Source organism: Cynocephalus volans, chromosome 1 (assembly GCF_027409185.1).
Source record: "Cynocephalus volans isolate mCynVol1 chromosome 1, mCynVol1.pri, whole genome shotgun sequence".
Lineage (NCBI taxonomy): Eukaryota > Metazoa > Chordata > Mammalia > Dermoptera > Cynocephalidae > Cynocephalus > Cynocephalus volans.
In genome coordinates this window covers 85923398-85949206 of record NC_084460.1, presented here as the reverse complement: position 1 = coordinate 85949206, position 25809 = coordinate 85923398, and the positions used below count along the sequence as shown (strand labels likewise).

At 36.5% G+C, this 25809-nt stretch overlaps 1 protein-coding gene across 1 annotated transcript in view; it reads left to right on the top strand.

Moving 5' to 3' along the window:
- Positions 1-8993: 8993 nt before the first annotated feature.
- IFT80 (intraflagellar transport 80) overlaps positions 8994-25809 on the top strand; it is a 105450-nt gene continuing 88634 nt past the window's right edge. Inside the window, exons 1-3 of the mRNA XM_063102998.1 lie at positions 8994-9225; positions 17441-17551; positions 19077-19145. Of these exons, the coding sequence (XP_062959068.1) occupies positions 8994-9225; positions 17441-17551; positions 19077-19145 (412 nt within the window). The remainder of the gene's footprint in view (positions 9226-17440; positions 17552-19076; positions 19146-25809) is intronic.

Genomic DNA, 25809 nt, shown 5'->3' with positions numbered 1-25809 from the left:
TGGAGAGATGAAATTGGGAATTGGTACTATGTAGTGAATATATTTAAATTTATATTAAATCATGTAACTGGGTGAGTTCACCATGGCAGTGAGTATAGGTACAGAAGAGGTACAAGGACTGAGCACACTGTTTAAGGTGGGGGATATTAGGAGGGATGAATATTTAGTTACTCCCTCTATAACTCTCTGCAACTCCTTTCTCTGCCTACTGAAGTATGTAAATGCTAACACCCTTAGCAGGATTGAAAAAAACAACCCCATAGAGTTCTATGTGCTCCTAGCAAGACTGCCTGTTATTCCCTTACAAAACTTTGCATCAGCACTTCTAACTGCCCAAGAGACTAGTTCCAAAAAGAAGGATACAATTTAATTTATTAGCCACCATCCCTTAAGAGACCTTTGGGACTATTCCAGCACACCTTACATCCCTGCTTACCTCAGTTTCCACATTCAAAAACTCTTAATTTCCTGCATTAATTTATTATTAGGAGTAGCTATTAATGACTGTAACTTAAATATGATAAAACTTTATTTTCTATCACTTAAAAGTCCAAGTAATGGAACAGGGCTGATATGACTCTCCACAAGGTCAAGAATCTTGGCTCCTTCTGTCTTGTTGCTTTCTTATACATGGCCTTGACGGCATGGCCTTGACGGCATGGCATGGGGAATGTTACTCTTCCAAGTTTTTATTTACCAATTATGCTATGATGTTATATAAATTTTATAAGAGGTTATAAAATGGCTTCCTTAGGTAGCTCACTTACTTTTCACAATACCACTATAAGTAATCATCACTGTTGGGCAATGTATCTACCTGGCTGTTTCTATCTCCACCACTATTCTTGTTGTTATTCTCAGTGATTTTTTTTGTGGTTTTTTTTTTGTGTGTTTTTTTTTTGGACAGCTGGCCAGTGTAGGGATTGATAGAGTTTGGATGTTATTGGCCCCCCCACCAAACTCATGTGGAAATCTGATACCCAATGTGACAGTGTTGGGAGCGGTTTGGGTCATGGGGGCGGATCCCTCATGAATGGATTAATGCTTTCCCTGGGGGGTAGGGGTAGTGAGTAAGTTCTTGCTTTATTAGTTCCCATGAGAGCTGGTTGTTTAAAAGACACCGGCACCTCCTCTCTCTGGCTTCCTCTTGCCATGTGATCTGCTTGTATCTGCCAGCTGCTTGCTGCTTTCTGCAATGAGTAGAAGCAGCCAGATGCAGCTGTCCCAGAGTTGTAAACCAGATAAATCTCTGTTCTTTATAAATTACCCAGTCTCAGGTATTCTCTTATAGCAGCACTAAAACAGACTAATACAGTGATTGAACCCTGGACCTTGATGAAATCAGCACCTAACCAACTGAGCTCTAACCGATTGAGCTAACCAGTAAGCCCAATTATTCTCAGTGATTTAAATATCCACAAATCAATCCAGTTCATTCTCAGGCCTCTCAGTTCCTTGACCTTGGCCATGCATTTTCACAGTTGTTGCCTGCCTTGTTTTTACCAATATGTATACTCTCTTCAAAATCTGTTTTAAGCATCTTATTATCTGAATACCTCGACTTGTTTTTGCTAGTTTACTTCCTGTAGATTCTTAAGGCTGACAATTCTGACTTCAGTAGGACTTCCAGCCCATTGAATCTACCACCTTTTCATGTTCTCCTTGGTAATTTCATTTTATCGCATCTCTTTGAATGTGATCTTTGTGCCAACAACTCTCAAACTAATATTTAATTGATTTCTCCAACTCCAGCCTCTCCCTTGGCTCCAGAATAAGATATTAAAATTTTCCTTGACTTCCCCATTAGGATGTCTAATAAACACCTTAAACTTAACATATCTCCAAAAGAGAATTTTAAATATAATGATTTCCAACCTGTTCTTCAGCTTTCCTCTTTTTAATACATGGCAGCTGTATTCTACCTGTTGAAACTTTAGAGTCATTTTTTAACTACTCTTTCTCTTAAGCGCAGTTCATCAGCAAATCATGTGATATCTTCCTTCAAAGTATATTCAGAATATGACCACTTTATACCACTTGTACTCTTGCCTTCCTTGTCCTTCCTCATCCAAGCTGCTTTCATCTCTCTTCTGGATTATTGAAATCCTAACTGACCTCCCTGCTTCTTATTCATCTTTCCTCCTGACATCTGTTTTGCATACCAGCCATAGAGACCATTTAAAAATGTAAGTCAGGGCCGGCCCGTGGCTCACTCGGGAGAGTGCGGTGCTGATAACACCAAGGCCATGGGTTCGGATCCCATATAGGGATGGCCGGTTGGCTCACTGGCTGAGCGTGGTGCTGACAACACCAAGCCAAGGGTTAAGATCCCCTTACTGGTCATCTTTTGAAAAAAAAAAAAAAAATGTAAGTCAGATCATATCATTCCTTTGTTCATAACCCCTCCGTAGCTTCTGAGTTCATTTAGAAGAAAAACGAAAGCTTTAATTGTGATTTCTCCAGCCCTACATTATCTGTGTCCTCTCTCTCCTTCCCTAATTTAGTCTGCTATTCCCTTCACTCACTCTGTTTTAGCCATACAGGCCTTCATGTTCTGTTACGTTTAAAAGGATTACTGGCTGAATTTGAAGAGCTAAGTGTAGGAGAAGGAAGATCAGTTCTGGGGCTATTGCAGTAATTGAGACAGGAGCTTATGGTGGCTTTGGACTATGACGGAGGTGCTGAGAAGTGACCAGATTTGGAGTATATTTTAGTGGTTGGACTGTCAGGTTTTGCAGGGCATGTTTTTACCTTTCAAGCATCATAAGTGTTGACCCACACTGGATCAAAGACAACTTATAAATGATTTTTAGTAGCTTTGTAGCAAAGGCATAGCTGCTGCTACATGCTCCCTGTATAAAGTTGCAAAGTTATCTATACCCTCAAAATTTTTTTTCTGTTATCCAACCCCTCACCCTCCACCCCGCCCCAATACTGCCGGTTAGTCAGATCCTCTGTGACCAATGCCTTTGGGCAGGTAATAATGCCTTAATGCAGTATTCAGACAGCTCTGGACTTCCCTAAATTGGCTATGTTCTAATATGCTTTCCTCTTATTCCTCCTCTCTTCAATTCCATGTCAAAATGCACATATCATTCATGCAGATGATTTCAGCTAAAGGGGATGTACAGGCAAGATCTTCCTGAGCAAGGGAGAATCTTCCCAGTGTTAGGATGCCTCCATCCTCTTTCTCTGATTCCTTGGCACCACGTTTCTGAATGGGTGGTGATCCTTTTCTTATAAAAATCATACTGCCTTTACAATTTATAGGGGATTTTTCAGCAGTCTGAGGTTTTCTAATGTAGAATACATAATGCTTTTGCCAAAGATCTTAAGTTTCTGATTGTTAATAGTATATTAAACTTTTATATGTAAGGGCACTTCAAAAAGTTCATGGAAATATTGGTATTATCTTTCAATTCCATTTTTCAATGAACTTTTTCAAATATTCATGTATATATTTTTTATCTATTGTGTTGTTTGTCATTTCCAGAAGCAGCACTTTATCTGCCTTTCTTTTAAAATCCTTATAAGCTGAGTAAAAAAAAGCAGAATTTTGTAAAATGTTATCTCTTTTTTTAAAAGATGACTGGTAAGGGGATCTTAACCCTTGACTTGGTGTTGTCTGCACTACGCTCTCCCAAGTGAGCCAACCGGCCATCCCTATGTAGGGATCCAAACTGGTGGCCTTGATGTTATCAGCAACACACTCTCCCAAGTGAGCCACCGGCTGGCCCCTAAATGTTATCTCTCACTTTTTTTTTTTTTTTAATTTGTCAATATACAATGTAGTTGATTATTGTGGCCTATTACCGAAACCTCCCTCCCTCCTCCCTCTTCCCCCTCCCACCCAGCAATGTCCTTTCTGTATGCTTGCCGTGTCAACTTCAAGGAATTGTAATTGTTATGTCTTCTTCTCCCCCCCGGTTTTTTTTTTTTTTTTTGTGTGTGTGTGTGTGTGTGTGTGTGTGTGAATTTATTTATTTTTATCTCCCATCAATGAGTGAGAACATGTAGTATTTCTCTTTCTGTGCCTGACTTGTTTCACTTAATATAATTCTCTCAAGGTCCATCCATGTTGTTGCAAATGGCAGTATTTCATTCTTTTTTATAGCTGAGTAGTATTCCATTGTGTAGATGTACCACATTTTCCGTATCCACTCATCTGATGATGGACATTTGGGCTGGTTCCAACCCTTGGCTATCGTAAAGAATGCTCTGATGAACATTGGGGAACAGGTATACCTTCGCCTTGATGATTTCCATTCCTCTGGGTATATTCCCAGCAGTGGGATAGCTGGGTCATATGGTAGATCTATCTGCAATTGTTTGAGGAATCTCCATACCATTTTCCATAGAAGCTGCACCATTTTGCAGTCCCACCAATAATGTATCAGAGTTCCTTTTTCTCTGCAACCTCGCCAGCATTTATCACACAGTCTTTTGGATTTTAGCCATCCTAACTGGGGTGAGATGGTATCTCAGTGTAGTTTTAATTTGCATTTCCCGGATGCTGAGTGATGTTGAGCATTTTTTCATATGTCTGTTGGCCATTTGTATATCTTCCTTAGAGAAATGCCTGCTTAGCTCTTTTGCCCATTTTTTATTTGGGTTGCTTGTTTTTTTCTTGTAAAGTTGTTTGAGTTCCTTGTATATTCTGGATATTAATCCTTTGTCAGATGTATATTTTGCAAATATTTTCTCCCACTCTGTTGGTTGTCTTTTAACTCTGTTAATTGTTTCTTTTGCTGTGCAGAAGCTCTTTAGTTTGATATAATCCCATTTGTTTATTTTTCCTTTGGTTGCCCGTGCTTTTGGGGTCGTATTCATGAAGTCTATGTCCAATCCTACTTCCTGAAGTGTTTCTCCTATGTTTTCTTTAAGAAGTTTTATTGTTTCAGGGTGTATATTTAATTCTTTAATCCATTTTGAGTTGACTTTAGTGTATGGTGAAAGGTATGGGTTTAGTTTCATTCTCCTGCATATTGATATCCAGTTGAAATACAAGGAATCATTCAAGACTACTATAAACAACTATACGCCAACAAATTTGAAAATCTGGAGGAAATGGATAAATTTCTGGACACACGCAAGCTCCCAAAACTAAATGTTATCCCTAATTGAAGGAGTTCTGATGGAAGGAAGAAGGAATTTTGAGGACAACAGAGAACTCCTAAGGACCAAAAAGTGAACCTTGAAGTGTGCCTGGGAGAGACTGTATTATAGCTCTGACAGTGCTACATATAGTTTCATACTTTTGAAGTTCAACAGAAATCACCTTAAAAGAACTTGAAGAAAGAGAATTGAAAAGAGTGCCTTGAAATACAGCTGTATTTAGCACCTTGCTGATCTAAAAGTCTTCCTGAATTCAGGGGAATGAGAAATTATCTAAGGGAGGCCTTCGGAATTCTTATCTATAGTCAGCACCTCCTTTGATGTAGTTAGCAGTAATTTTCAACTTGGTAAAGAGGATTTTTTTCTGTTTACTTACACTTTCATTTGATTTAATTTTTTCTATTTAGGTTAGTGATTATTCAGAAGGAATTCTGTGAATGTAAATTAGACTCAGACAATTTGGCATTTTCTTGATTTGTATCTTTTGAATGACATGGTAATTCTTGGGGAGTGTTACTCTTTTTTTTTCAGGATTTTTATTTGGCAATTATACTGTGATTTTTATACGACTTTAATAGGCAATTTATTACCTCTTCATTAAATAATTCATTTATTTTTTATATTGCCACTGTGGTAATCATAACTGTTTGGCAGTGTGTCTTCCCCCCACAGAATGTAAACCCTAGGTTGGGCCACTAGATTGATGATGTTGTATTATTCCCATGCAGGTTCTAGAATTAAGGCCCTTAAAAATTTAGTTTAGCCCTCAATCATACCTTGGGAATTAATTAATTTATATCCATTGGACAGGACCAAAATTGATCTGTGTTTGAGGAGTTCCCAGTTTGTAGAATCTTTTGATTTGGCCTTAGGATAGCCTTTGGAAATTCTTTACCTGACCAGATTTACTTATTCTGGTGGTGTTTCGGACTTGTAGGACTGTCTCAGGCAGGTAAGGTTCAACCCAAGGCCCTCAATCATTCCTTGCAGGATTGGCACATCTACTAGTTTTCTTTCCATGTATTTAATGTCAGAAGGATTGAAGGTGTTGCAGTGCTCCTAGGGGAGCAAAGATGTTTTATTTCCTTTTTTTGTGTGCACATATGTTTGTTTTTAATGCTGAATTTATATTTTCTCTGCTTTTATTTTCACAGTGAATATAATCAAGGGACATTTTAAGATTTTGCTGCAAGTAGAGACATGAGACTGAAGATATCCCTTTTAAAGGAACCAAAGCATATCCTTTTAATATTTATAACCCTTATTGTGATCATCTGATTATAGTATTCTTAAAAGTTTTCTTCTATTTTGTATTTTAGTTGGAGAATGAATTTTTTTTTTCATTCCTTTCATGGTAGTTTAAATTGTTTTTCAAATAGTTGAGATCATGTGTTGCAAGTCATTCTCCAAAACAATTTATTTGCTCTAAAGCTTACTTTCAAATGCTTATTGACATTTTTCTTACTCTACTTAAGTATTGTACTTAAGTACTTAAAAAGTAGGATCTTAAAGAGAAATATTTGAAAAAAAATTTTACTTTGCTAGTGTGATCTAGTGTGTACTCATTGAGTTCTGCTCTATTTCTTCACACATGATAAAGTGAAAGACAAGCTGGGGAAAAATGAGCAGTCAGATCTTTGTTATTTCACATGGGAAGGTGGCAGTTAATATTTTCTCAAACACATGACCCTATATTTTGTTAGCAAGAGTCCCCAATTATGTGTCAAGGAGATATGATTGGCCCTGTTATCATAATTCTTAGTCATTTAGACCATTACTCCTCAAAGTATTATGTGTGGGTCTGTGAAAAGATAAGTGAAGAAACTGAAAGTGATGAGAAATTTTTGTAGTAGTTTGGCATTGTTACAACATCCAAATAGATTATTTTTCTAGTAATTAATTTTTATTTTATTTTACATAATGTTGATTTGCAATGGATTTGAAATAAAGAAAAATCTGGTCCTTCATCAAAAACAAGAAAGCACTGATTTAAATATTTGATCAAACTTTTTGAATTTATATGTATTTTCATTTATATTATCTCGTCTACTTATTTAACTCTTCATTGAGGATGTAATTACTTTTACTTAAATCATTTTTGCTATCTTTTCAAAGTATACTCTCAGGGATTCATGTAATTTTATAGATTTTGACCATGTCTTTTGTTTGCTTTTATAAACAAACAAGCTGAAGAATAACAATCTCTTTAGATTCTTGTGATCTGGCAGTTCTCTCATTTCTTCCATAATTTTAGTTGACCTGTTAGTATGAAGATAACGTCATGCACATCTGATATATACTTACAGCAGTTTATATAAGGATAAGCTAATGTTTTTTGGTTTGGGATGTGTGAGAGAGAAAGAGTGTGTGTGTGTGTGTGTGTGTGTGTGTTTGTATGTATGTGTTTTCCCCCTTTCTAGGTTTTACCTAAGCTTCTTTCTTTCTAGATTTTATCTGACATTGTTTAGATGACAGCAATATATTCAGGAACAGCTTTTTTTTTTTCAGTAATGGTTTAGTGGTCATTTTGTTTAGATTGTGTTCCAGTGCCACTTTATTACCTATTTGTGCAGACTCTTAAGATCTTTCTATAATCTTTTTATCTTTTTGGTTTTTGTTTAATCTATCATATTTTGAAACATTAAAAAGTCTTGGGGGCTAGCCCATGCTCACTTGGGAGAGTGTGGTGCTGATAACACCAAGGCCACAGGTTTGGATCCCTGCATAGGGATGGCCGGTTAGCTCATTTGGGAGAGCGTGGTGCTGACAACACCAAGTCAAGGGTTAAGATCCCCTTACCGGTCATCTTTAAAAAAAAAAAAAAAAAAAAATCTTGGAACATCCTAGAATAATTATGGCACATTGTCTCTGTTTCCTTGGAAAAAATTTGATTGTTCAGATAAGTTAATTAAAAGCACTGGTGAGAAAAGAAGGAACTAAAAAGGTTATATAATAACACTAAGAGAACAAATAATCGAACCAGGAATGATCTGGCATTATAGAAATCCAGATTTAAGCGAGAAAACATCCTTCATAAATGACAAACTAAAATGCGTTTTCTAGTTAGACAATTCTGCCAGAGTAAGCAGCCTTTAGGACTATTTGAACATCTTAACTTACAAAGAAATCCTTCTGATAAATCAGAGACTAAAAAATGGATTAAATTAAGAATTTTAGGGATCATATCTCATACAGCACTATGCGTGTAATAGGTACAGTAAATTATAATTGAATTATTTCCTGACTTTAATGTCAAAAAGTTTGATATTGTCAATTAAAAATAAATAAACAAAATAAATAAAATGAAAAAAAAGTTTGGTAAGATTTTAGTTGCAGCTGTTAAGCCAGGGGTTTTTTCCTGGGTGAACTCATACAATGTGTGATTTAAGGAGGTATTTTACAGTTAGATTTCAGTCTTCTTTTAATACTTGATTTTTTTTAACTTAACAAAATAATACATTCTTATTCCAGTAACTTAAATAATACAGATATATAAGTAAAAAAGTATAGTTCCCTTTTCTCCCTGCCTATCCCCTAACAGTTCGGGGTAGATCTTTTTATATGTATTGATCTATTAAGTTTCCTTTGTATACCTTTTGGCCTTGTTTATGGAGTGTTCTGTTACACAAGTTTAAAATTTTTGCACAGATATTCCCCCCCCCTTTTGGAATCTGGATTTCTCTCTTGCTTTCTGTTCTTACAATTTTTTTGATAGATGCTTATTTTCCTTTCTGTGGAAACAATGTCAAAGTCATAAAATGAAAAATACATTTAGAAGCTTGAAAACATTTGACCCTATTTTACTTTCTTATAATCTGCATCTGTGAATTATTTTATTTATTAAGATTTAAGAATTTTGTATGTTTTCTCTTCTTAACATGGTGACACATCAAGAATTAGTCAGCTGTGTGGGCTGGACTACTGCTGAAGAACTGTATTCATGTAGTGATGATCACCAAATAGTGAAGTGGAACTTGTTAACAAGTGAAACAATTCAGATAGTGAAGCTTCCTGATGATATTTACCCTATAGATCTTCACTGGTTTCCAAAAAGTTTAGGCATAAAGAAACAGACGCAGGCAGAAAGCTTTGTCCTCACAAGTTCTGATGGTAAGTTTTTAATAAATGTTACATGCTCATCTTTGTATTTAAAAGATATAATATATTTGTATGACTTATGCTTTGAGTTATTTTACAAAATTGATATTTGTGGATCTCCATACCTTCATCCATTTATACCTTCATCCAATAAAATAAATATTTTGGGTTTTTTTTGTATAGTCGGTTAGTTTGTGTACGGGCTATAAAACTATTATCATGGAAGAAGGCAAATTAAACTGGCATGTACTGGGACTGAATCTGAGTCTTTGGCCTTACTTTTTCTGTGCTCCTATGAATTGAGTTAAGCTGTCTTCAGAGTTTTGGTTTCTAATTTCTTCAAATTTAACTTAATAACATTATCATATTAAAAAAATAGTTATTTAGTAAGCTATCTATTAAATGTATCCTTTATTTCCCAACATGTTAATTTCCAGTAACAGAGTTCAAGATTTATATAATATAACCATAGCTTTAATACTGGTGAATAGAAAGCATAATTTTTCTATATTTTTAAAGGAATGTTTTTATTTTTGTTTTCTTATAAATACTTGAAATGTTTTTGTCTGTATTATTCTTTAACTATCCTGTCAATTAGGGGTAGAGTCATTGAAAGTAACAGAAACTTACTTGGCTAACTTATGTTCAGTGCAGTTTTTTGGCTCACTTAGGTTTTAGGGGTAGATCTTCAAGCATAGCTGCATCAGGCCCTTGTTCTTGCCATCTCCTGGATAGGCTCTCCCCACATGGTAAGTATGACGGTGGCCAGTAGATCTGGGTTCATCATACTAGATACAAAATAGCAGCGGAAAAGAGTGCTTCTTCCTCAATACCTCTTGCAGGCGAGTTGCAGAGAGGGTCCTAAGTGAGCTTGTGTCCTGTGCCCATCACTGAGTAAATCACGTAGTCAAAAGAATGGGATTGACTGAGTCTGTCAAGCCTCAGGCCACCTACATGGAAGAGGGAGGAGAAAGAGAGGAGTGCTTTCGTAATCAGAAGAGGGAAGGGATGTTATAACAAACAATGACATCAGATTGCACTTCATTTACAGAGAGACTTGTGGAAGTTTTTTTTTTTAAACTTAATTTTTCTGAAACTTGATTAAATGAGAACTTAGTTTACTTTAGATGATAAACTGAAGGGTTTACTTTTTTAAAAAAAAACTTTTTATTTTGGTATAATTTCACATCTACAGAAAAGTTGTAAGAATTGTACAAGTAATTCCTATACATCCTTTATCTAAATTCACTAGTTTCACATTTTGTCCCATTTATTTTACCATTAGCTCTCCTTTCTGTCTCTCCACACACTTATACACATATCTTTTTTTTTTTTTTGAAAGATTCGAGAGTGATTTACAGACATGCCCTTTAACCATAAATACTTTAATACATTTACTAAGAATAAGGATTTTGTTATATCACAATACACTGATCAAAATCAGGAAATCTAACATAGATGAAATACTATTATTTAACCTACAGTTCATATTCAAACTTGAACAATTGTCGTAATAATGTGTTTTATAGAAATTTGTTTTTTCTGGTATAGGATAATACATTGCTTTTGTCATGTCTCTTAGCTTCCTTTAATGTGGAACAATTCCTCAGTCTTTCTTTTATGATCTTCACAGTGTAATAAAATACAGGCCTGTTATTTTATAGAATGTCCCTCAATTTGTGTTTCTGATGTTTCCTTATGATGAGATTTAATTTACACATTTTTAGGAGGAATACTCAGGGTATTAAATTAGGAGATTCATGTTGTTGGTTTGACCCTTTATTGGTGATGTTAACTTTACTTAGTTGGTAAATTTGTGTTCTTTAAGTTAATCCACTGTAAATTTTCCATTTTTCCCTTTTGATAATTTGTGAAAGAATATTTTAGATTGTATAAAAATATTCCTTTCCTCCTCAAACTTCCTCCCACTCTCTTAGCACTATTGGTAAATCATTTATTACTAAGATGGTTGCCAAATTATGATTTTTCTAACTCCATAATTCCTTCCATATTGACTAGTTGGTATTCTACTCCAAAGAAGACCTTCCTGTCACATGCCCATTTATTTGTTTTTTTATGTCAGATCAGACTCCTAGATTCTTATTGTATTTTATGAATATTCTATTACAATCATTTTTGGGTTTTGATATAAAAATTGTCTTAGATTTGACCAGTGGGAGCCCTATCAAGCCAACTCCAGTGATTTTTTTTTTTTTTAGGTATTGTATTAGTCTGTTTCTGTTGTAACAAAATACCTGGAACTGGATGATTTATAAGAAAACAAAATTTATTGCTTAGAGTTTCAGAGGCTAGGAAGTCCAAAGTCCAGGGAACATATCTGGTGAAGGCTTTCTTTGGTTGTGACTTCATCAGGGTATCACATTCCAAATGGTGGAGCAGAGAGAGCAGAGAGAAACACTAACCTTCTCATTGACTCTCCTATTAAAGCCCTGCAAACCACACCCAAGACCACCATTTTTAATCCATTCATTATGGCATGGTCCTACAATCTAATCACCTCTTCAAGGCCCCACCTTTTGATTACTATAATAGGATTTCCCACTCTCCACACTTACAGTGGGGATTAAGTTTTGGGGGGACATTCAACCCAAGGCAGGCGTCCTCATCATTTTTTGAGTACTTCATTGTTGGCACAAGATGTTCTAGGCTTATCTTGTACTTTGCAGTCCTAACCGCCAAATCAGCCATTTTCCAGGAAGATCTGTCCCTTTTTTTGGAGAGTGTTAGCTGTGCTCATTCCAATGGGGTGTGTTTACTCAAGCCCTTTTCAGCATAAGGAGCTATGAAATGTTAATACAAATGTATATTTTAAAATGCATCTCTATAGCTATTTCTCTATGTCTTTCTTCCTATCTACCTATGTTAACAACCATGAGTTCATTCTGATACCCCCAATTCTAATTCAGTACCACAGGGTCAATTCTAGTCTTTTCTTTTTCTATACTTGAAAATAGTGAGGAAATCTGGTCCCCGTTATCCTCAATATATTTTCTCATTTGCTTAATTCTACAATACACAGTAGTTTCAGAATTGTAAACCATACTACTGCAAAAATTAGCCTGATTAGAGTTTAATATTATTTACTTTTTTAAAAAAAATGTTTAAACTGAGGATATAAAGTCAAAGTTGTGTTCAAAAGGTACTTGTGTTACTCCACTGCTTAAGTGTGGCTATGTTATTCATTTGAAATACAGTTAGGTGTATTTATTTCTATTTGTTTTCCATTTAAGATCTTCTCTTCCCCCATCCTTATTGATTTGTTTGTTTTTTAAATATGTAAAACATTAACACGTGTGCTTTCACAAAGTCAAAACTATATTAAAAAAAATACTCAGAGCAATATCGTTAACCTCACCCATCCAGTCGCATATGCACTGTTTCTCTTTATACCCTGGAGGTGATCTCTTTGGTTCTGGTTTGTCCTTCCAGTGTTTCTTTTGGCAAAAATCAACAGATAGACGTATATTTTTTCATGTCACCTTTTTTATTACACAGAAAGTGGCATACCATATATTTTCTTTGCGTTTTTCTTTTTAAACTCAACAGTATATGAGGATTGATTTTTATCCGGTGAATTGGGTTAGTAAACATAATTAGTCTTTATAATTTCTGTTGCCTGAGTGTTTCCCTGAATTATCAAGATTACTTAATCACAATTAACTAAAGAATAATTGCTTTGGTCTCTATTTCACATTGGCTTCAGATAAAACACTTTCTGATAGCCTAAAGTAAAACAAATGTAATTTGAAAGATAAATCTGCAAGAATAGTAATGGAAAATATATCATGACTCTTGAGAAATTATAATGTTTAATTTTATTTTTACGTTTACTATGTAAAAACACAAATAAGATAACATTAACATGCCCCAACTAGATGTGGGGAGAAGAAAGAACCGAAGTAGAGTAGTTGAGTATTTTCTTATAGGCTAGGATGAGGAATATCTGAGATCTTATGAAAGAGAGGAAAAAAGAATGATAAATCAAAGAAAAGAAGTGGAAGGGGAAAAACAGCATCTGAAATGGAAAGGAAATGTTCTGAGAAGGTGGATGCCATCAGTAGGTGGTTAAGGGGTCTCCTGTCAGATAAACATCTGTGGTCATTTTATATATCAGTGCTATGTTCTTTTTTAACCCAGTATTTTTCTTTTTTTATTGTGGTAAAAACATATAATGTGAGATCTACCCTCTTATCAAAATTTTAAATATGCAATACAGTATTGTTAACTATGAGCACATTGTTGTACACAGATCTCTAGAACTTGTTCATCTTGTGTGATGTTAACCTAAAACTTTTAAAAAAATTCCTTCAAGATTTAGTTCATTGCTCAAGAGGTTTTTTTTCTATTTCCCTCTAACTTTCTCCTCTTAGTTTTTCTCCCACAATGCTGGCAGAAAAGGAGGTACAGTTTTTGAATTTGTTCATCACTCTTCCGGTGTTCCCTTTGTCTGACCTTCTTCTGTGTTTGTGATAACATTTTTAAAAAAATCTCTGAGACTAGGAGCAGACTGAAGTACATAGAGCAGACTTTTGCCAAGTATTTTGTCTTGCCAGTAATTTTCTCTTCAACTTTATTTCATCTTTTTGAATATTTCGTGCAGCTGCATCCCACTTTGTAGAGGAGATGTTTAACAACGTGTTAAAGATTTACATTTAAAAAATAATTGAATTCTTTAAAATATATTAGAGGAGCTGCTATGTAAAGGAATTCTGGTGTAAAATCTTTTGTAAAGCCATTAAACACTCCTTAAATTATATTTAGTGAAAGTTGATTTTTTTTTACATTGTATTAGATATCTTAAAATAATTCCCATACTCTCTTATTAGCTAATATGTTCATTTTGAAATCCCACTTTAAAAAGAATTTGTGTGTTCATTCTTTTTGGTATCAGAAGTTAGCCATTACAATCTCTTTGTGGCTTTTTGTAGCCATCAGCCAAAACTCTTCTACTACTAAGAAGTTTCTAAAAGTGTTCGTGTGCCCTTTTCCCTAACACCCTGTTCCAAGGCATTTTTAATTTTTAAAAATGTGTTTTGCATATTTTTAATCTACTTCCTCTGTTTTTTTCTCATTTATAACTTTTTACTCTTTTTAGTTTGGATTCATTTTTCTTTTATTTAATTACAAGACATTGATCTTACTCCTCAGGGTTTAAATATTCATTTTTTAATTTGAATCATCCATTGTTTGTTTAATAAATTAATAATGAATCTTCTGGTTACATTCTCATTTCAACCCCAACCACTAACAAGAAATTAAATTAATTGATCTCTAGTTTTGGTCTTGCATTTTAAAAAGGTCATAGGACCGCTGGGGAAGTCGTAGAGAAGAACCAAAATAGATAAATGGATAATTTTGTGTTTTTAAATGTTTGATGTATGCCTTAGCTTGGATATGCTATTTAAGCAATTTGTAACAATGAGACAAAATACAAAGGCCCCGAGAATTATTGAGTGCAAAATCTATGCAAAAAGATGATCTCAGTTTAGGGCTAGCCCATGGCTCACTTGGGAGAGTGGTGCTGATAACACCAAGACCACGGGTTCGGATCCCTACATAGGGATGGCTGGTTAACTCACTTGGGAGAGCGTGGTGCTAACAACAACAAGTCAAGGGTTAAGATCCCCTTACCAGTCATCTTTTATTAAAAAACAAACAAAAAAAGATGATCTCAGTTGTGTCAGGATATGTCTTCTGTGAGGTTATGGGAATCGAGTAATTTCAGCACTTATCAGGAAATCATTAGGTATTTTAGAATAAGAAATATCAGTGATCTAAATATATAAAATTTCTAAAGAAGTGGAATAGGTTGAAAGACATTTTCTGGACTTTACATTTCTGGTCGAGGGTTATTTAGTTAATCTTTTTTTTTTTGTCCTTTTTGTGACCGGTAAGGGGATCGCAACCCTTGGCTTGGTATCCCCCGCTCGGCGCTCAGCCAATGAGCGCACCGGCCATAGGGATCCGAACCTGCACGGCGGGAGCGCCGCTGCGCTCCCAGCGCCACACTCTCCAGAGTGCCACGCGGTCGGCCCTAGTTAATCTTTGATAATGGATTCATTCATTATGTGCAACAATTGTTTATTTTGTATATATTATGTGCTAGGCAGTATGCTAACATTTAATGAAACAGACTTGGATAAAGTAAATAATGACCACAGGATTAGCTTTCCACTTACTATATGTCATCTTTACAGTTTCCTATTTTGAGACTGTTTTCATCCTTGTATTTTCTTTGTAATTCTAATTCATTTTAGGTTAGTCTCATAAAGAAATAGCACAGTTAAATTCAAAGTAATCTTGTTACATTAGAAAAATGACCCAGCAGTATATAAAATTAAAAGGAAGATATGGTGAAAAGTAGATGGTGCTTGTTGTTGGTTAGATTAGAGAAAAGGGTAGATTATTGTTGAAGGCCTAGAAAATGAATGATGGGTGAAGAAAGCCATCAAAATGAGTGAAAAAGAAAAGAACATCAAAGTAGGCCGTTGTTTAGATACCGACTTGTTTAAATTTAACAAGTGTTGATTATGTAAAAGCACTATTACAAATAAAAATATCACTAAGACATGGTCCCTGTCTTGAAAGGAGTCACAGCCCAATAAAAAAATGCTGCAACAGAGCTACAAATAAAGTATGCTGTATGTAGAAAAGAGGGAATGCCTTTGTCTGGGAATGGGTAGGTGGCCAGGGTGCTAGATGTTAAATGCTTTAAAGCTATCTTAACCACCTGACTTTAATGTATTTTTACTGAATTATTAACATTAGGTCAGAATTTTAAAAAGCCCCAAGTTAAAAGTGAATTTAAACAAAATATATCCTCTGAGTCAAAATTTGATTAGGCAGCCACAAAAAATAAATATAGATATAGATGTAGATTTTGATTTGGGGAAAGGTTTCTAGCTTCACTGTACTTTATTATCTTATTTCCAGCTATATATGGGTTATTACTAGATTTAGTGATCATTAAAAAGCCATACTGATTGTATCTGATTGTATTAGTCTGTTTCTGTTGCTTATAACAAAAGTCTTGGAACTGGGTAATTTATAAAGAAAATGAAATTTATTGCTTATAGTTTTGGAGGCTGGGAAGTCCAAAGTCAAAGAAACACATTTGGTGAAGGCTTGGTGGTGGCAACAGTGAGGGCAGAGTATCACATTGCAAATGGCAGGGCAGAGAGAAAAACTCTTTTTAAAGCTCTCAGAACCAGGCCCCTGACCACCTTTATTAATCCATTCACTATGGCTTGGTCCTACAATCTAATCCCCTCTTCAAGTCCTCACCTTTCTTTTCTTTTCTTTTCTTTTTTCCTCTGTAAAGATAACCGGTAAGGGGATCTTAACCCTTGGTTTGGTGTTGTCAGCACCACGCTCAGCCAGTGAGCTAACTGGCCATCCCTATATAGGATTCGAACCCATGGCCTTGGTGTTATCAGCACTGCACTCTCTGAGTGAGCCATGGGTCGGCCCTAAGGCCTCACCTTTCAATTACCATAATAGGATTTTCCACCCTCAACCTTTACAGTGGGGATTAAACTCCAGTGATGTTGGGGAGGCATTCAATCTGTAGCACTGATCTTTACTCATCTTCCTATGTCACTCATTCTTTGCACAGTTGATTTGTACCCTTGACATCTCTTATATAATTTGCTTATGTCCTTTAAAGTTATGTCTTTTATTTTGCCTATAAATGTGTAAACTTTTTGAGTACAGCAACGAAGTGGTCTGCTTTTTGTCTACTTGGTGCTCAGAACAGTGTAAAATCATATAAGGCAAGTATTTCAAAACCTGGGATTATTCATTTACCTATTTTGGTTCCTTTCCTTTATACCTTCTTCCAGCTTTTCTATAGCCTGTAAAAACAGTGAAGAATGAAAAATTCTGCTGAAATAGAAGGCTTTCCTGACTTTTCTCTTGGCCCCATTTGGCCATATCCCAACAGAGTTTTATTGTCTCTGAACTCTCACAGCACTATGTACATATATCTATTATACCACTTGTTTCAAGGTTTTATAATTTTGTTTTTGTGCCTGTTTCCCAATAGATTTGTGTGTTCCTTGAGATTAAGAATAATTATATTATTTGCCCTTAGGCCTCCAGTGCCTAGTACTGTGCTAACTATTCTAGTCGTAGGTACTCAACAGATGTTTGTTGACTGAATAAATTAAGTAAATAAAATAGATTCCTCAAATGTAATTTCTTTTAGGTAAATTTCATCTGATTTCCAAGTTAGGAAGGGTGGAAAAAAGTGTAGAAGCCCACTGTGGAGCAGTACTTGCAGGAAGATGGAATTATGAAGGAACAGCATTAGTTACAGGTAAGTTGTTTGCAAAAATAACATTTTAAATGAACATTTTAAAGAAAAATTTCCAAAGAAACAATATTTTTATTTAGCAATAGTGTCTTTCAATGTCTAACAGCAAATAATTGGCACGTATTGTTCTAGACTGATGCATAAATGATATAATTCAGAATGTCATATTGTTTCCTCATGTAACTTTTGGAGACTGTTCTGTCAAAGAAGGCTTTTGAGTGGACAAGTACGGGGTAAATAAAAGTTGTAATTCTTTAAAATTCTAAAGTTCAAAATATTCTCATTTAACTGACGTGTATCCCTATTCTATCTCTCTCTTATTCCCTGCCATATTCTAAGGGTTCTCATTTTTGCCTATTGTATTAATTATCCTTGGCTTCATAACAAATTACTCCAACAGTTAGTGACTTAAAATAATAAACATATAGTATTTGACAGTTTCTGCAGGTCAAGGAGCAATTTAGGTGGTTGTTTGTTTCTGGCTTAAGGGTCTCTCATGAGGTTCCAGTGAAGTTGTTGGCTAGGTCTATAGTCATATGAAGCCTTGACTGTAGCTGGGGGATCCCCTTCCAGGATGGCTTACTCACATGGATATTGGCAAGAGGCCTTTGTTCCTCTCTGACTTTAACAGGAGACCTTAATTCTTTGCTGCATGGACATCACCATAGGGTTACTTGAGTTTTTTTTTACAACATGGTAGCTGTCTTCTCCTAGTGATCCAAAAAAGAGCAAGACAGAAGTCGTAATATCTTCTGTGAACCACTCTCTGAAATCATATTCCATCATTTTCATTATATTCTGTTCATTAGAAGCACATCACTGAGTAGAGCTCACACTGAAAGAGAGGGAAATTAAATTGCACCTCTGGAAGGGAGGAATAACAAAGAATTTGTCGACTTGTTTTAGAACTACCACACCTATACTCTGGGCTTTTTCTAGGACTTTTCTCAGTAAATTGTCTCTTCTGTGCCTGTATCTTTAACTTCTTCTTTTCCAGTGGTTTCTTTTTCAGCATATAAATGTGTTCAGATATCACTCATCCTAAAAATTGAGAAGAAATAAAAATTCCTCCCGTAACAAACAACTCTCTATAGCTACAACTACCTCTTTCTTTCTTCCTTCTTCAGCCAAACTATTCAAAAAAGCAGTCTATACGTCACTTCATTCAGTCCTCAACTCACTGGAATTTGGCTGCAATTCTTTTTACCACACTGAAAACACTTTTCCTAGAGTTCTAAAGTGGAGATTACAGTTACAGTGGAAGTATAATTTGCGTAACAATACTCATAAATGTAACATTGAAGGAAAAAATTAATATTTTAGTCATGGAAGTTAGACTACTTTGATAAAATTGTTTCAAAGTAGTTTCTATTAAATTTTACAGTTATGAAGTACTCTGTCATTTAATTAGAGTCAATTGTATCGGAATTTTAAATATGCACACACATACTGTTGATTTTATATGCAGATTTAATGTTTAAATTTATTTTACATAGATAAAAATATCAATTGTTTTTTCTCTGTGCAGTTGGAGAAGATGGACAAGTAAAAATTTGGTCAAAGACTGGGATGCTTAGATCAACTTTAGCTCAGCAAGGTATGTTTTATAATTGGTAATTTTTGAAAATTGAAGAATACAAAAATGCCTTAAAATTTTCCTTTACTAACGATCTAAGAATAGTGGTTGACACTGACTTTGGTCAAGTTCAAAATCTGATATATCGTCTTTCTATTTACACTTTTTCTTCTTACTCCATGATGCCTGATGGACCATAATAATCAAGCCAAGAAATATAAGAAATCAGATGGGCTTTTTCTTTATGTTAGTGAATCTAGATAAAGGCAGTTATAGGCCAAATGTAAAATAAGTCTCTTTAAATAATTCTGAAGTATATCCTGTATAGAATAGGGTTAGGTGTCTAATTAAGTAAATCATAGTAAGAGAAGACATTAAGAGTAACTTCTTACTTAAAAAGTCCTAATAACTTCATAGTATTAACACCATTTCAAAATTATGTTGATTTCTGTGTACACATACACTGTGTGTGAACAGACACGCTGATGATCTGAAACTTGGTAAATCATACTATTTAGAGGAGCATTTAAAATTTCTGTGTTAATGGAATGGAGTGGCCATAAAGTCAATCCAGTGGTCATTCCTGTTGGGATTTAGGTTACATATGATTTTTTTCTGTGTAGCAGATTAATTTTCCTAATTAGGTTTAACCTAGGAACAATAAAGCAATTTTAATGTTGACCTGACCACGTATCAGCTGATCTTCAGAGACAGGTTGCCAAATAACTTGCAGACTCTTCTTCAGAATTATATGATAAAGTCATACTGTGAAGCCTCTTCAATAACTGACTTCCAGAAATTTCCAAATTTCATTTAAAAAATCATGTTTACTCTTAGGATAATGTAAAATAACTTAATTACTTTAGCTGTACATTAACAAAATGTTAGCAAATGTAACCAGATACTAGGTAGTATTTAACCTCTTCTGAGGTTAAATCTTTGCTACAGATAATTTCCAGGTAGAATATTTACCCATGAATAGAAAATTTAGAGTTTATAGAAGCAGTCATGGGTGAATTTCAGTTAAAGAAAAGTCAATTTATTGTTACTTTAGTAATAAAAAGTACCTTTAGAAAATAAATCTGAGATCCAATCAAGATGGTGGAATAGATGGTCCGCAGCATCACTCTCTCCCACAAATCAACCAAATTTACAAGTATAAAAATGTAACATCAGCCAAGCTGTGGCCACTGGAGCTCAGGGGAAGAGGAGGAGAGACCTACAAAGGCGGGAGAAACTGTCACGAAAGAAAGAAAAAGCTGCTCTGACTGAGCATTTTGGGCTGTGGCTGCTTTAAGGCTTGAGCTGATAAGCGCATGGAGCAGGAGCCGGCAGAAGCTGCAGCTGTGCCCTTCAGATGGAGTTACTTGGAGGCAACAAGAGAGAAGAGGGCCTTGGCGGATCCCAGGACAGCAAGACCGCTAATAGGGTTCACGTGGACCGACACAGGAGCAAGGAGCCAGAACAACTGAAAAAAGGGAGCCACTCAGAGGCCGGTGAGTCATTGCAAGGGACTGGCACAGGGCCCATCCCATGGGAAGTGTTTGCAGCACAGGCGGTGGGGGAGACGGGCCCACCAGGGGAACACTGGAACACAGCAAGGACAGCTGATCTGCCCCCCAGTCAGCACAGGACCACTCAGAGGAGACTGGTCAGGAATGCAGAGTTGCACGGAGTGCAGTTTGATGAAAAAACTCAGGCCCAGATCAGAGATTCTACAGAACACAGATCCACCGGGTCTCCAGGGAGCCGGAAGTACCTACCTATAAGGTCAACCATTAAACCCTGAGCTGCACAAAAAACCTTCCCTAGGGAAATAGCAGCAAAGTAGCAATTTAAACAACCACACAGCTCAATTACTGGTTCCCACAGGAAGTTCCCCCATGTTAGAAGCAAAGGACAAAAAGCTTAGTTCTGGCCCAGGCACACCACCAGCACCTTGGGGCCTGCCTGGGAACTGGAGGCTTGAATCTGGCGACCGGACCCCACTCCCACTTCCAGGCAAACTGCACCAGTGCCTCGGGGCCAGCCTGGGGACCTGCAGCATGGAGAAAGGGACTGGGTCCCCCTCCTACAACCAGGCACACCACACCAGCACCTTGGGGCTTGCCCAGGGACCCGAGGCAAGGAGAAGGGGAATGGACCTCTCTCCCACAACCAGGCATGCTGAGCCAGCGCTTCAGGGCCCACCCGGGGACCTGAGGCATGGATAAGGGGACTGGACCTCTCTCCCACAACCAGGCACACTGCTCCAGTGCCTTGGGTCCCACCCAGTGACCTGAGGCATGAAGCCAGGAACCAGACCCTCCTCCCACAACAAGGCATACCACACCAGTACCTCGGGGCCCACCCAGGGACCCGAGGCAAGGAGAAGGGGACTGGACCTCTCTCCTACAACCACGGACACCATGCCAGCACCTCAGGGCCCGCCTGGCCCAGAGGCATGCAGAAGGGGACTGGACCCTCCTCCCACACCAGGCACAAAACGCCAGCACCTTGGGGCCCACCCGGGTACCTGAGGCATGGAGAAGGGGACCAGACTCTCCTCCCACAACCAGGCACACTGCACCAGTGCCTCAGGGCCTGCCCAGGGACCTGAGGCGTGGAGATGGGGACCAGATCCTCCTCCCACAACCAGGCACACTGTGCCAGTACCTTGGGGCCTGCCCAGGAACCTGGGACATGGAAAAGGGGACTGGACCCCTCTCCCACAACCAGGCACATGGTGCCAGCACCTTGGGGCCTTCCCAGGGACCAGAGGCACAGAGAAGGGGACCAAACACACCCCACAACCAGGCCTACCGCCAGTGCCAAGGAGCATGCCAAAAACAGCACCCCCACATGGGTGGCCCACCACAGCCACCACAGTAACCATGGCTGCTGCAAAAGTAGCTAGACGCCACAGCCACCACGCAGGTGGTCCGCCACCACTGGAGTGCATTGACACAAGAAGAGTCACCAGCAGAGACAAAGAAAAGAAGAGGATGTCTCTCTCCACAAAACCCATTTCAGAGTGACAGAAGAAGCATCTGCTCTGTGATAATATTGGGGGACCTGATCACATCTCTCAGCATTGGACAGATCATCTAGGCAACAAGTTCACAGAGTAATCATTATTCTTTCAGAAGGAGAGAAGAAATCTAGGGCAGTTAGAGGGGGGAGGGGGAGGGAATAAGGGAAGGGGAGAGGTTGGACAAGGGGCATAAAGAATAATTACGATTTGTAACAATATATATGCTAGTAATATTGATTTAATCAACATATCTCAATGTTCAACCCCAGAAATAAGTATAATCGATTTTGATTCAGTAAATAAAATAAAATAAAATTAAATTAAAAAAAAAAAGAAAATAAATCTTACTTTACTCTAGTGTGCAAGGGAATTTACTTTTGGCTTTATATTTTTCTTTTAAGGCTACTTATTTGACATTCTCACTTTGTGAGGATGACTTAGGCAAAATTGACAGAATTCTTCCAGGGATCACCAGCACCTTGGAAAGACTATAGGAAATTCCAATAGTGGTGCTGGGGCTATAGTTCTTTTCAGCTGTTGCTGCTGCTGAGACATATCCTTTTTTCCTTTCTTTTCTCTTTCTTCTATGCGTTTTGTTGCCTACCAGTGATATAGATCTTCAGAGAAATTCTGCAAGCTTATTTCACTATTCATCATAGAAGATTTGAATTCTTTCCCAAGATCCTTCACCAGTGCCCCACTAATGCTCCTTCTATTTCCTAAAATTCTTACCATTCATCTCCTTTCATTTACTACCCTTGGACCCACCATTTCAGACTATCCAAAGTCTAAAGTGGAAACTAGAAATAAGTTGGTTAATGTAAATATTGTTAATCATAGAGGCTAGGTTATAATAGTGCTGTTTGTTCAGTACTATAGTTTATCTGTATAATGGGTCTGGAAACCAAACTGGTACTTATTTTACTCTTATGGGGAAAATGCATCCAGAGTTCTCAAACTTGCAAAGGCAGGTTGGAAACCCATGTTCATAAATTAAGGACTTTCTATAAAATTGGAGGTCACAGACAGGTGGCCTGTGGCTGAAGATGGTCTACTAGCATGGTGCAGGACCAACATTAAAAATCATGACATTTCACGTACACATTTGGGTTTCCTGTTTCTTTTGAAAATTGGAAGATCTGGCAATACTGGGCCTGCTTTCTGGCATAAATACAATCAGTTGGAATTCAGTCATAGTTGCTTCATTTTTAGTTATATTTTAAGCTTCTCTGCTTATTTTTCTTACACTCTACCCACTTTGCTCATTTATATTACATTACAGAATGTAAACCTGAATTATTGTAAAACTTGGAATTCTGTAAACGGTGTCAAAAGCATCCTTGTGATTTTCTCTACATGTTTATGTTAATTACACTTATTCCTTGATGAATAGAAATTAATTCCTGAATTCATTTCTTGGTTACTGGAGCCAGATGTTCAGAAAGAAAAAGTCACAGTTTATAACCTTCTGCTCTAATACAGAAGATGCATTAATCTCAACTTTTTGGGGGCAAGTTTGACTTAGTTTAAAAATGATTGTTACTGGTGCTTATGAGGAGATATTGTTCCTTATTAGAGAAAAATAATGTGTAGGTTGAGGATAATTATAATTAGTCTCTATCTTGTGTTACATTGTATATTTTAATTATAAATTAAAATTGGGTAAAGTAAAATTCAAACATTTAAGGACATTTCCCCTGCACTATCTTCAGATGGAGGAATAGAACAACAAAACACAGAATCTGTTTATAATAAATTTAGTAAGACGATAAACTGGAAATATAAATAAATGTAATACAAGGCAGGATGTGCCCATTGCTAGAAAGTCTGCAGGAGGATAGGAAGACACAAATTAATGATTTGGGAGGAGGAAAGGTATATCAGAAAGACTTCCTGGCAAGTACAAGCGCACTTCAAAAAGGTCGTGGAAAAATAGAATTAGATAATATGAATCTTTCCATGAACTTTTTGAAGTACCCTTGTATTGCATCATCTTTTGACTGGGCTTTGAAGGATGAAGGAAGTGGGTAAGGCAATGGCCTTGTTGGCACTGGAGTGTAGCTGTGGAGGAAGTTTGCATGGTCAGGGGCATAGAGGCAGAAAAGGGTGAGGCATAGAAGTCAGGTGAGTGGGAGCAGACCCCTTGCATCAGGGTGCAGGCTGTGTGAGAGATAGGACTGCCAAAAGGCCAAGACACCGACAGTCCTGGATGCTAAATGAAGGGGATGGAGTTTATTTTATAACCATACAAAACCTTTAAAAAGAAAAGTTGAACAGGAGAGTAAGAGATAATCGTTGTCTTTTAGGAAGATTACCTTAGAAGTGATGTGTAGGATAAATCAGAGGAGACAAAGATTAAATGCAGGTGGCAAGTAAGGAGGTTACTGAAAGGTTCTATGCTAGTGCTGATTAACGCTTGAACAAAGGCAATGACAGTGGTTGTTGAAAAAAGTGAAAGGTTCCCAGGGGCTGAGAGGGGTGGATACCCTGTAAGGGAATTCAGAGAGAGGAATATATTAGGGAATATATGTGGAGGGATGATAGTTTTGAATATGTTGAGTTCGAAGTTCTGGTTTGAAGATGTCTTTGAGGCAAGTGGAAATGTGTTAGAGCTCAGAAGTAAGGCTAAAATATTAACTTGGGAGCCAGTTACATAAAGGTGAAAGCTGAAAAATAAAGCTGTGGGGGAAGATGAAATTCCTAAGAGAGAGGTGGTTGAGGATCAAAACTAAAGAAACAAATGGCTTTATTTAAACTTTTTAAAAATACATAACCAAAAAGTGGCTTTTGGGGGAATAAATTCCACTTGATTACCTATTGTTAGTTCATGTCTTCTACAAATAGAATGAAAGGGAAATCATTTTTGGTTTTTTGAATTCTTAATACAAAGAATACAAAGAAAAATACAAAGAAAAAAAAATCACAGTGCTTACTACCATGAACAACACAGTAAGCAAATGGTTGCTTATTGCATTACAAAATAATTTCTAGTAGTAGAAGCTAACAGATAGTGCTTACATAAGTGCCAGACTCTATTCTGAGTATTTTACTTATGTTCACTCAATATAGACCTGTACTGCATTTAAGGCAAAGATAGCTAATGCTTTATTATTATAGTGAACAGTTTGTTTCAAAAGCATTCTTAAAAACATACAAAAACAATATTTTTAGAGGATACTTTTATAGTATGAATGTGAAAAACATGGTATATTTGACAATGTACTTCCTTAAAACAATCGAAATACATTTTTGTCTCTTCTGTGGTTTAAAATGCCTTCAACAGGTTGAAAGAATTTAGATAATTTGTTTTACAGAGAGATAAGGGTCTGACATTTAACACAACCCCAGGTGCATGTGGTTTCTTAAAAAATGTCAAAAAGGTCACATGACTTTAGTGTACAAAGTCAGAAAAACAAGATCATTTTTAGTGTCTTAACTGAAATGGAGCATAGATAAAAAATTCCCAATATAAAAAGCAAGAAATTAATTATTATAAAACTATTTTTTGTTTTTTGTCTATATTTGTTAATGATGAAATTAATATCTTGTTACATAATTTGCTAATGGTTTTAAAGTAATTCAATCTAAAGGCTAAATTTGTTATTTCCATATTGACTTCGCAAAGTGAAGCATAGCACTGGGAATAATTCATGCTTTGATTTGTTTCAGATT